Here is a 13,219-nt window from a genome sequence, read left to right as displayed (position 1 = left end):
ATCCAGGCAGTGTTAGCTCTGCCCTGAAATGGACCCGTGGTTGGAAATTCCTTTTAGGAAACTTTTCTGATGCTTGCTGTTCCTTAAAGCTTTACTAGTATTGGTCAGAAAAGGGTTTGTGATATTTTCAGTGGCAATTGTGCTTCTGATCTGCAGTGGTGGCTTTGGTGATCCATTGTGAGCATAAATGGCTTTTGGAAGAAGTGAAGGGCCTGCTCTCGAGGCAGCTGTGCTCTGTAATGGCCTCAGAAGGATTCCTGCCCTTCCAGTGACAGGGAGCAGTGCCCAGCGGTTGCGCTAATGACGTTCTTGTAAAACGAGCTATCATTTTAAGCTACTGTTAATCAATCTTGATTGGGGAGCTGGTGAAAGGCCCTTGACAGTGTCCATCTGCTGGGACAGGGCTGTGTGCTGCAGCAGGGGCCAGCACACTTTCCCTGCTCTGAGCGAAAGATGCCTCTCGGGCGTGAGAGTTTAAACATCGCGGATGGAGGGGAAAGCACAGCCATAAAGATGGAAGGGAGGAAACTGCAAAAAACAGATCTGGGCCTGAGCAGAGCATTCCACAAGCAACTCCTTGTTGGATTGCTCTCTAGATGGTGCCCACTGCCTGCTGAGGGAGCAACACAGCCTCCCAGGGTTTGAGCTGGAAGCAGGACTTTGACTGAAGGGTCGCAGCACCGTGTCCCACCAAGTATTCTAGAGTGCTCAGCGAAAAGTTGCACCCCTTGGATTAATACAAGGCTGCTGAAAGAGGGTTGTGATTTGGCAAATAATATGTGAAAATCAGGGATGGGACTTGGGATGGTGTGCCTAGTGCCTTGTAAGTCTTCTTTTCCTCTTCCAAGTTTTCTATCGCATCCAAGAGGCCACAGCTAATTGAAGGCACTGTGCTGCAAGGCAGATGGAGGAGGGATCAGGAGCTGTCTTCCCGGTGTGTGCTGTGGGGCAGGCAGTGGTACACAATGGCCAAATGTCCTTTACCCTTCCCTGCCTAAGGGATGTTGAGCCTGGCAAAGTCCACGACCTCACAATAGTCCCTGGCTGCTGTTCTTCTACAGAAGTCTTTTAAGTGTTTCCTCAATCATGGTTTGAGCTTTGCAGATCTCAAATGATTTAACTGATAATTTACATACAAATTATAGCTGTGATCATTAAGGATAAGCAATGGAAATTGGCCTGGTTATGGCTTTACTGATGGAAACAAAAGGCCATAGTCTTCAAAGGTTGTTGCTTTTTGATGAAACAATTCTGATAAAGTCCAGCTGTCTTGGCATGTTAATTATGATGAGATGAAGCAGGAAATGGCTGTAGTGCCTTCAACAGGAAGCTGAACCTTGGCATTCTCATTCCTGCATACTTAAAACTAAAACAAACCTTTTAGAGCTGTTTTATTCACACTGCTAAGTATTCTTTTAAGCTGTTTTATTTTCTTTGTCTCCTTTGCAAATACATATTTCAGAGGCCAAGGTTTCTGAATGCAGGTGGAGAGGCTGTTGAGGAAATCTAGTACAATTTTCAAGGCTACCCAGAAAATGCAATTGCTCTTGAAGTCAGTGGAGTCTGTAGGTGACTCTGTAGATATGAGGAGCAGCTTCTCCTTGGGGAGAGGAGGGCACTGGTGTGTACCCATGTGCATTTGACCATTGACTCTGTGTGTATTTTTCAGTAAGAGGCACGCAGAGCAGATTTCACTCTGTGTTTGCTGTCCCTTCAGCTTGACAGATACTTTAACTGTCTGAAAAAACACTGTGGTAGATTTGTTCCAGACTGCATCCTGAATAGCTTTTTATTACTTCCAGCTTTTGTTGAAGGGATTAGTGCTCGTGGAGAAGGTGCAGGATTGGTTCCACTGCAAAACAGTCCCCTTTCTCCACAAAATGGCTTAGTTGGCAACTCAAGTTTTCCCCTTTGTTACCCTAAAGATGGGCCTTAGCTTGGTTCTTGGAGGGTCATCTCCAAAGACTTGCTTTTACAAACTTTTGTGCTGATCATCATTCTGGCAGCAGTGGAAAAGACATTGCTGGCACTTACTGCCTTGTCCTTGTTGTGATTTTGGGAGGTAGCCCTAATTTGAGGGATTTCTACAATCCTGACCTGATGCTGGCAAGGCAGCAGCTGTCGTGGTGGTTGCAATCAAGTCCACCAACTAATTTATTCTGTAGACCTCTGGGTAGCCCTGAAGATGCTGCTGCTCTGCCTTGAATTCTGGTCAGGCAACTGGAGGCTTTATGACTTTTTTTTTTCTTATCGCCCTTTAAACAATTTCTTCTGGGCCGAGCAATGGTAAATTGGCACCAAGAACAAAAAGTATCTAAATGTAATCCACATGCTGTTCCTTTCATGCCTTGAAGAGTTTCAGAAAGGATGAAACAAGGTTCAAATTCATCAAATCCTGTAGAGTGGAAACCCACTCAGGGGAGCAGCAAAAATTGGATGTTGCCTAGAAGTGTTTTTTAATTAAAGGTCAAATACAATAGTAGTGAAAACCTTGGAGGGGTTTGATGTGGTCACTTCTGGCACTCTATTGCCTGCTTGAGGTGCTTGTCAGGCAGGCTTGGAGTTGACTGCTTTTGTGTTCCTTTGTACTAGGTAAGTCCAAATAAAAACTGAAGAGTCCTGAAGTGGTCCCCTGGGCTCCCTAATTTCAATTTCACATGCAGGAGATTTGGCTGATTAGATGTAATGTCTGTGCAGTGTGGGTCAGCAGGATATTTTCTTCACTAATGAGAACTCTACGGGCAATCAGGAATTCCCACCCGTTCCCCTGCTGCTTGTTGCTGCTTCATGCTGGAGTCTGCCCTGTGGTTACTGTGAACTTTCAGCAGTGGTGCCACCAACTTTACCTGTCCTGATAGCAGTGATGGGATGTGATGGACATGGCCCTGAGAGCAGTCAGCACCTGGTGCTATCTACTCATTAATTGTGCTCATTATGGGTTTTAGTGAAGCTTGGCATTTTTCCTCTCAAGACAATTAGAAGCCCTAAAAGGTGTTTTGGGTTATGATGATTTAATCTATAAAGAAGAATGCTTTGTGTTGATCAGATCAATCCACTGGATGAAAGCACAATTTGAGGGCAAATGTGAAGGTTTGTGGATGTTGCTGCCTTTTCTTCTTTTCCTTGAACATGCTGAGGAGCTGCCAAATGTAGGATGTCTTGAAGCATTTTCAGATGGTGCTTTCCATATGTGATGTCTGCATGTTTTTCTCCAAGCTGACCTGTAATTTAAGAGCATTGCAGGTTATGCTGAGGGTTGGGTGAGGGGAAGCTTTCCAAACAGACCTTTCTCCCATTCTGGGGTATTTATTTTCCCTTTCTGCGGGACAAAACAGAGCCACTTCTCTTATTCCTGCCTGCATCTGCTTGGCCTCTTTTCTGCACCCATCTCTGTCAGAGATTTCCCTCTGTGCATTTGTTGTATTGGAGCTTTTCCAGGAGCAGATTGTTGATGGAAAGGATAGTTATTTTCAAGGAAACCAGAGGATGGAATGGACCATAACAGTACAAACCTGGCTGTATGAAGCAGCTTTGTTTGGGGAGCTGCTGGAGGCTGCATCCTGACCAACTCCAGTGCCCTGGTCCCAGTCTGCAGCCTGATGGGAACATCCAGAGCTTGGCCCTTCCAGCCCGTGAACTGCAGGGCAGCTTTGCCATGGGTGAGCTGTGGAGCTCGAGGCTCAGAGGCTGCATTTGCTCACTCATGTGAGCTCTGTGTGCTCCCTAAGTGTGAGAGAGGTTCGTGTGATGGATGTGACCATGCTGGCTGCAGAGTTGCTGGCTTGGCAGTATCCATTTGGGACTAAAACAAGCCCTCTGCTCTGGCTGGGGTGCTGAGACAATGGTTTGGATGGTTGATTGTCTTTGACCTGCTCTAGTTTTCTTTGACTTTGTGGGAGCTGTGAGCAGGGCCCAGCAATGGTTGCCTTGTATTGCCTTGTGGAAGACTTTTTAGCAGTCCAGGGAAAATAGCTTTTTAGTCCCTCAGTACCAGCATGTAATTCTGCCTTTGCCTGCTGTACTTGTAATGTAATTTGGCCTTTGTGTGTAGCAGTTAATTCCACTGTTTGGCTTTGTTTAAAGTCTTCTGTTGTTTTAATGTGATCCTGCTTTTAGCAAATAATGTTAACAGAGATTTTCCTTGCATCCCTAATTCACTTTAGTCTGCGTAACAATTTCTTAGTGTTGCAGTTAAATTTTCAATAGTTACTTGATTTTCTGTTTTGATTACATGCATAAATTTGCTTTGCTTTTCTACTTCATTAATTTTAACACTAATTGCCACTTCAGGCAAAAAAAAAAAAAACCAAACACTTATCGTTCATAGCATCATTATGGGACTTGCTTTTAGAATGTTTTCTTTATACTGAGAGAGATTTTGTTAAAGGGTTCATTCCTGTATTTTCTGTCCAGCTGTATTTTTATTTAGAGAGGGGGAGTAGCAGGATTTCTGAGTTTGCACTGATTGTAAGAACTGCTATAAATATTTGAGGAACGGAAGAATTTATTTATAGTGGAGTGTTGGCTTGCTAATGAAGGAAATGAAACAGGGCTGGGAGAAATGGAGTTATTCTTCTGGACCCCTCTAGTCCTAAAAATTCCACGCTAATCTGATTTGCTTCAGGAAAACTCCATTGTAAAAAAAATTAATGTTTCCTACTATTTACTAGATCTTGAATCTTTAACTTAAAAAAAAACTGTTACGGTGAGATGACTAAAGCAATGCCATGAAGTCATTGAGAAATGTAGATGAAGTGGTGCAAGGACCCAGAGCATGGGATGGCTTTGTCTTTGGGTCTGTGTATCCAAGTTTACTTTTGTGAGGGTAAAAACATATGGGCAGTTGTAAATTCTGTTCTGCTGTGTTTTCTCTACTGGTACATGACAAATGTGCTTCTCATGACATTCACGTGGGCATAAGCTGGGCAAGGACATGGGAAGGAGTGAGTGAGAGCCAGGAGAGCCATGTCAGGGTCTGGGAAAATGATCACCTCAGAAAATGTGAGTTGAGAGAGAGGCACTCTCATTTTGTGCCATGTTTTTGGATGCCACTGACCCTTTGGACTTTAAGAGGCCCGTTAGTGTGGGAAAGCCCTTCAAAATGAGAAATTATTTTGTTGATCCACATTTCCTCATTTGATTCCATCTGCTTGGGTTAAGATTTCAGAAGTATGTTCCATTTGTAAATAGATTTCAGTGGTTTCCGTGGCAGTAGGAGCACAGTTCACCTTGGCTTCACACGTTGCAGGCTTTAGCTGCTGTCAGGCAGGTGGGTGTTTTTATCCCCCTTCTCACAGAAGGGGAAAAGGGCTGATGCTTCCAAGCATCTTCTGTCTTGGTTTGTCTGGCTTCACAGCTGAGGGGGAAAAATTCTGAGTTTGAACCATTGCAGTAACTCAGCTCCAAAGTGTCTGATGAAAACCTGGTCCCTGTGTCTTGACGTACACAAAACAAAAGTTGTCTGTGGTTAATTACTGGAGTTTTGTCACAAATTAAATAGCCTGAGCAGCAGATTGAGCCGTTTGCAAAACCCAGGCTGACACTTGCAGCAGCCGATCTGCCGTGTGCTCTTTTTGAACCAGTTGTTTAAAAATGTCGCGTGTTCTTTTTAAACCGCGCTTCAAGCAGGTTCCTGGTGGAAGGGGCTGGAGGGGGAGCTCGGTTTCCAAGTGCTGATGTTTCTGGATGTGTCCCTTCGGAACAGGGGCACCTTACTGGACACACACGGACAAAATGGAGAAGAGGCTCCACGCCGTGCCAGCCGCCAACACCGTCAAGTTCCGCTGCCCGGCCATGGGAAACCCAACGCCCACCATGCGCTGGCTGAAAAACGGGAAGGAGTTCAAGCAGGAGCATCGCATTGGTGGCTACAAGGTAAGGGCTCGTGGTGGAGTTTTGGAGTGTCTCTTCTTGACCAAAGCTGTAAAAAAATATAAAACCAACCAAACAACCCAAAGCCAGCCCTCCTCCCCCTCAGAAAAAAAAAAAAAAAAAAAATCAAAACCAGAAATCCACCAAAAACTTGCTGAAGTCAACAGAAAATCTTTTAGCGGCCTTGGATCAAATGTGGAAGCAAAAAGAGGTGGTTGTTTTCTTCTGGGGAAGGTGGGTGGTTTCTTTGGCAGTTACTGAGCACTAATTTTTTTTTTTTTTTTTTGAAATTCAAGCTTCTAGCCTAGCAGTGCAGCTAAGGATTATTTATAGAGACGTATTTGGAAAACTAAAGACTGACTTAGCGAAGCAGATTAAGACTGTTTTGCTCTACTCATTTTTGGCTGCATTGTTAAAAACATGACCATCCGCTTTGGTGAGCGTAAGGCAGTTTAATAAAGGAAGCCTTGGAAGTCAAAAGTTATTATTTTCTATAGAGTTTATGGCCTGTGAAACTGAAATGGGAAGAAGAATTTGAGGGAAAGTAACAGCAATTACTTGGAAGGGTTTGTTTGAATTTTAAATAGCTTCAGATAAGATGTCTTATTCTGAGTTGGTGGTTACTGATTAAGAGAGAGTTTTAGGGAGGCCAGCTCGCTCTGTGTGTCAGTGCACAGACCTTTCACCTCGTGGTATCTGCCTGGGTCAGGTCAGAAGTCAGGATTTGGTCATCTGATCCCTCTCCTCCAAGGAACTGGGAATGCGTGACTTTGGTGGCAAATTGCTGTTCAAGCATGGCCATTTCTGACTTCACCTCCCGTGTGGATCTTCTCTCAGCGGTTTCCTCATGTCCCCGACACCTCTGCAGCTCTTCCCTCAAGAGGAGAAGTTTCGAGCAGTCCCCTTGTGTCAGGAATCCCCAGCCTGGAGCTTGTGCTGAGCTGCTCAGAGCAGTTTGCAATGGTCATTAGACACAAGTTAATTGTCTTTGCTAGACAGAGCTCAATTCTGAGTCCTGAGGCTGCCCCCCAGTCCTGCCCCACTGCTTTGCCCCATGGTTGCAGTGTTTTTGGGGGGCTGCCTTAGTTGAGCCATTGCTTTGTGAGCTGTCGATTCAGGTCCTGCCCGGTGCAAAAAAACTGTTTTCCAGTGCAGAGGAGGGCAAGCCTCAGTCTCCTTTCCTCTCTAGCTGGATTTACTGTAGAAAGTGTCAATTTTTCCAACATTTGTGTTAGCAGAGAGCAGAGCCCAGAAAGTCTCCCCGCTTGAGCACTAATTATCTAGGTAGACTTTTCCATCTATGTTTGCTTACACCATAAATTTCTGTTGCTTATGAGTGTACACCTGGCAACACCTTCTGCCTTTCATAACGCTGTGGAGTGTTAATGAATTGGCTCCCATTCAGTGATTTTTGCCCTTCTCAGTGCTTTTTTAAAAACAAAAAAAGTGCCAATTAAGGAAAAAAAAAAAATCCCCAACCAAACTAATCCTGTCTTGGAAAATAATAGTAACTGTGCTGGTAGTAACCAGGCTGTTACTTTGAACACTTTGCATCTGATGAAGGGGAAATGAAGATATCACTCTTGAAGACCATGTAGGAAAATATGTGTCTAGAGAGGCAGGATGGGGATACCTGGTGTCTGCTTTGGGATCTTTGGTGAGTAAATCAGCTCGTGTGGGGCTCTGTGCTGCCACTGTTAGTCTGGGTTAGGGAGCTGGGTGAGATCATTTAGAGTTGTGCCCATTAAGTGGCACAAATTCAACTTTTGGTCATGTGTATTAAATGCATGCAATTTCCTAGGTATGTATGTACTCTGGGAAGGAACTACAGATGCCTGTTCCTAAAAGCCAGCTGTACCTCTAATTCTAAATCATAACTTCTTATATCTCTTTAGTCCAAAGAAAAAAAAGAGGGTACACAGCTGAGGATTTCAGACTTTCTTGTTGCTTGTAAAGACATTACATTTAAAATTATCTTGTAGGATTTACTTACCGTTGTCAAATCAACCAAATCTGTGTATATTCTATTTTCTGTCATTTTGAATAATCATCTTTGAAGATGGAAGTTTGTTCACAGTGAAGGGGTGTTAAAGAGTGAGGACTCCATAGTCTTTTTTTTTTTGAACTGTGTCCTCATCCTGTTTAAGGGGCAGGATGAAGTCACTGTGAAAAATTACACTAGAATACAGAGAATAGTATTTTCTTGACACCACTTTTATTTTATTGCCAATGAACTTTTATTCAAGGAGTCCTCAGGAAGGACTGAGTCTATTCGTTTTGGTCTGTGTTTAACCAGGTATCACAGCAGCTCATGCTAAATCTTGCACATTGCTTTGTCTTGAATCTGGGTGTTGCTCTCTGCAAGGCATTTTTGCTGGAGATATTCACAATATTTGGGATAGAATAGCTGGAAGCAAACCTGGCCATATCTGACAGAAGAGACAAACATCCCTTGAAGCCCTAAGGGACAAAGGGAAGGGAAAGAAAACGTGAAACTTCTCAGTAATCCTTCAGCCACCTCTTTCCTGCTAAGAATGAGAAATCCCTTGGTGTATTGTTTTTATCAAAATCAGATAGTGGTCTGTAGCACTTTGTCCCTCGGACTGGGGAATGTCTTGAGTCAATTTGCACTCGGGCAGGCTAGCAGGAGGGTGTATGTTCTGGCCAAGATAGCTTCCAGGGCGGAATTCCTGCACTGTGACTAATTCTGGGTGGTGAATTTCAAAATTGATCCTTTTATGATCTTTCAAGATATACCCAACCTCCTTAAAATAAAGAGAACAGGATCAGTTACTGAATAGCTAAATCCTTTTTACTCTGATTTCTCGAAGTGATGATAACTCTTGTTTGTGCCTTTGGAGGCATTTTATATTTTCTTTGAGTTGATAATCTAAATCCTCTCAGAGACCACAGGAGCCTTTTCTTTCCTGTACACCACCCAGAAAGCAAACGCATTTCTATCAGCTGTTACTGTTTAAGCATTAACACGTGTGTGTTTGCACCTATGCATTTGGATAAGCTTCATCACTGCAGCTGTCTTAAACACATTTAAATCCAGCCAGGTAAATACAGAGTAAGAAAATTCATGATTACAGGAACAACTGCAGAAGCCTATGGCCTCTGCCAGGGGTGTTCTGTACTTGTTCTCTTTGTCTGAGCAGTACCACTGTACTGCTGTCTGAGCTGTGCTGCTGTTGTGAAGAGCTGTGTTTTCATTTCTAATCCTTCTTTCGTTTGAGATTAGTTTAAAATTGATCTATTTTTAGCTAACTGACAACTTTTCATGGCATTATCTCTCCAGTGAAGACACACATTTTAAGACTGAACAGAACCGTCCACTCTTCTTTTTGGGAAACTCCAAAAGCAAAAAGTTTATATGAAAAATTCCTTGCCCTTTCCCAGTTCTCTGACCAATATTCCTTGACATTTTGATTCCAGTTTGTTTCCCACCTCCAAGCTATAATTTAACAGTGCAATTTGTATGCAGTTTGATACTGATAATTCAGTTTAAAAATGGAATCTTTTGTTTGGAGGAATGGTTAAAACCTTAATGGAGAAGAACTCTTCCCCCCAATAAAGCTGTCAGTAATTTGCTAGAAGTGTCCATAACTAGTCAGGAAAAAACCTGAACTAAGGCATGTGGCATTTCACATTAAAAGACCATATTACTAAAGCCTGTGTTTCAGGCTGTGTGGGTGCAGGGATGTGGCTGGAGTATTGCATGTCTGAGAATGAAAAGTTGAATTTGGAAATCTTCAGTGGGAGAAGAGGCTCCTCATCCTAGCAAAGGGGGTTTTTCCTGGACTTTGCAATGCTGCACTTGTAGCCAATAATCTTGTTGGATCCAGATCCCTGACATAAATCCAGTTGTCTGACAATGTGTCATAACTCCTTTGGACCTCTACAGTAGTTGTTTAGCTTAAACCAAAGTAGCTTAAGCTGTTTTGTTTTAAAGATATTATCTCTGTCTATGGATTTACAAGAAGGGAAATTGCACAAATACTTTTTAATATTGCCATCCAGTATATCCACTTGTGGCTGTTAAGTTAGATATGTTTTTTTACTGAACATAAACAATTTCTTGTGTTTTCCTGTCAAATTAATTACCTGCAGCTTTTTTGAAATTTTTATTTGTTTTAACTTTTGTGGCAATGTGATCTGGTCTTCCTGTTTCACAGTCACATTGGTTAAAAACTCTTGCTCTGATTCCGAGAAGTGTGTTTTAACTTGTTTTGGCAGAAAGTTCAGGTCACTTTGGCCAAGTGTCCTTCAAAATAAATCACAAAGAAGTATTTAATACTCAAAATATGTAGCTGTTTATTTGTTATTTACAAACAATTTATGACAGCAGCTCTTCCTCACCCAAACTTTGACTTTCAGAGTTGCTACACAGAACAACGAGATGTTAAAACAACACTGATAAACTCTTTCTAGTTCTATAAACTTATCCTTAGCCCTTCACAGTGCGAAGAAAAGTCAAGATATTTTAATGAAATCAATATAATTGTTTGACCATCAACACGAGGGGCTGAGGAGAGAAGCCTTAAGTTTAGGCTGGAGATTTTGAGGCCGTGTCACAATTTCTCTGACATTAGCATAGCATCTTCTCCTGCTGCTGGAGTCTTGCCCACACTTTCTTTGCTTTTCAAAGCTCACATGGCCAGTCATTAGCTAATATTAGTCCACAACTGAGCAATAAGAGACATATCCAGCTATTGAGATAATTCCTAGCTGGGGCAACTAGGATATGCCAGGAGGTGCCTATAGAAAGAACTTCTCTTCCAAGCTTTGAACCGAAGGCATTTTTACCTCCAGCAAGTGCTCTTGGCACTGGGATGTGGCCCTGTGCAGCTTTTCCTGCTGGATAAGGACCTACAAAATAGTCAGGCCCGATGCAGGATTTCATAGCTATAGTTGTAATGATGTTTTAAGAATGTATGGTTACTGGAAGCATCACTGAATGGTCCATAAATTTTTCTGGTGTACAGCACTGAATTACTGCTTTCCATTTGGCTGATTAAAATGACTGTAGCAGATTGTGTTTTATTCCATTTGCTGAAATATGTACTTTGCTGTTGAAGAATTGTACGTTGCAGCTACAGAGAATGTTAAGCTTTCTGAGCACTTTGTCAAAAATGTAATGCTAAAACAAGGAATTTGTTTTATAAGATATAGCCAGCAAAAGGTCATTTTGGGAGCCAACTTCTGATGCAGGAAATATATGTATGTACCGGATGGCTCTGTATCCTTCCAGTACTGGGCTGGATCCTATTTTCTGTGAGACCAAAGCCAGTGCTCCCTTGGAGCTCGAAAAGGAATGGAATTAGTACCTTTAATAAATTCTGAGAGGGATTCTGTGAGATAAATATAATTATAAAATACATATATATTATAATCCTATATTATTTTATATCAATACTATAGTATATATATTATTATTTTTATTATTTATTTTATTTATAAAAATAGATATAATAGAATCCTTATGCTCTGTTTCCATGAGGACTTTTTTCGGGCATTTTTAATGAAGCAGCATGTTTCTAGGATTAATTTCTTTCTTGGGGTACCCCAGAGCAGCAGGAGTTCTGGGGGAGGCATCCCAAACATAACCCCTCAGTTTCTCTAAAATGTGAGCTGTGTCATTGGGCTTTTAGGAAGGGTGAAGACGTGGATGTTTAGGGGATCATGTCCATCCTGGGTTGCTGATGGGTAGTTATTACCAGGTGGCTGTTTGGAGACAGATGGGGAATACCCTGAGAGTGTGCATTCACTTTAGAGTGGATTGAAAGACAAAGTCCAGTAAGACAACTGCTGCTAATTGGTGCCACCCTGCTCAGCCTGGGAGGACTGAGTGTGCACTGACATCTGCAGTGCTTGGAGCAGGGGCCAGGTAGATTTACAGCAGAGGGTGTGAAAGCTTTCACCCTGCAGCCGTGCTGTCCTGCATCAAGCACAAATCATTTCAGCATCCAGAACTGTCAAACGAGCGCTGAAGAGGCTTCCAGCTGTGGATTACACCAGGTTAATTATTCAGGGAACAGTTTTTTGGAAGGGGAGAGGGTAAAACTCTGCTTGAGAAGATCCCAACCTGCCTGGTTCCATCCCCCAGGTCCGTAACCAGCACTGGAGCCTCATCATGGAGAGCGTGGTGCCGTCGGACAAGGGGAACTACACGTGCATAGTGGAGAACCAGTACGGGTCCATCAACCACACCTACCACCTCGACGTGGTTGGTAAGTGAAGCTCTCAGGGGCAGGACAATGTTTGTCACTAATGGCTTTCTCTATTAAAGCATTTGGAAGCGAGCTGATGCATTCCACGTTTATTTTGGAGATGATTTCACAGTATTCTAAAGATAAGATTTAAGCCAATTGCTTCATAACTTTGTATATTCATCTGTCTCACTTGTGCCTGTAGGATTAATCTACCCCTGCCTTGGCAAAAAGTGTAATATCCATGTGCAATATCCACCCACAGGTTTGCCATGACGACCAAATAATACATGCTGATGCAACTTTAATCATTAGCATTACAATTTAATTATTACTTGTACAATTGTACTAACACAGGCTTTAATAACTGCAGTTAGGAAAACTGTCAAGCAATCCTTTAGAGTCCTGTTATTATAGCTGAAATTATTATTTTTTTTTTAAATGAAAAGCTAGATATTGACTTTGCAGCCAGAGCAGACCTGGAGCTTCAGGAAAGGGAGTTTGCATTCACAGCAGCTCTAAGCCTTGTTGGGTGGGCTCTGAGCAGTCCCCAAAACACAGATGATAAAAATTCAGAAGTGTTTTACCTGAGGACAAATTCTAAACAGCTGTGTGGATTTTTAAGTAGCAGCAAAGCTGTGATTACAGGCTTAATAATATTACCCAATTAATACCTAAATCCTGATGACTTTAATAAGGCTTACAGATATTTATTTAAGTGGTTAGCTAAATTAGAGCTTGAAATCTCAGGAACAATTTTTGTTCACCTCTAGTCTTTCTGATTAGCCTGGATGGGTGTGAGCAATTTTATTGACTCTGAAGGTATTGTCCAAAATAACCAGTGTGGCTTTTCTTACAGCACCTTTAGGGAAATGAGTCATGGTTTCTAAAGAATATCTTGCATGGGCTTTGCTGTCTCCACCTTTGTGAAGTGATCTGAGCATTAGAAGCTCTGTGAATAGAACTTTTGATCAATCACTACTGAAAGCAAATATTAATTTGGTTATTGTATGCTATTTTTGGCTGGTGACACACAGCCAAACTCCATAGATTCTTTGTGGAATATCTTACTGTAAGGGCTTATAGAACTTAAATGGTGAAAAAATGTTAATTTCCCTAGTTCTTGATTGGTTTTA

At 42.2% G+C, this 13,219-nt stretch overlaps 1 protein-coding gene across 5 annotated transcripts in view; it reads left to right on the top strand.

The window, feature by feature from the left end:
* Window positions 1–13,219, top strand: part of FGFR2 (fibroblast growth factor receptor 2) — an 81,609-nt gene that overhangs the window by 21,589 nt on the left and 46,801 nt on the right. For all 5 annotated transcript variants that reach the window (XM_077784721.1, XM_021529293.2, XM_077784722.1 and 2 more), the window contains 2 exons: window positions 5,705–5,874; window positions 11,981–12,104. In XM_077784721.1, the coding sequence (XP_077640847.1) occupies window positions 5,705–5,874; window positions 11,981–12,104 (294 nt within the window). The remainder of the gene's footprint in view (window positions 1–5,704; window positions 5,875–11,980; window positions 12,105–13,219) is intronic.

This window comes from Lonchura striata, chromosome 7 (genome assembly GCF_046129695.1).
Source record: "Lonchura striata isolate bLonStr1 chromosome 7, bLonStr1.mat, whole genome shotgun sequence".
NCBI lineage: Eukaryota > Metazoa > Chordata > Aves > Passeriformes > Estrildidae > Lonchura > Lonchura striata.
Note: the sequence above shows the minus strand (reverse complement) of the source record. Positions and strands in the feature narration are given on the sequence as shown.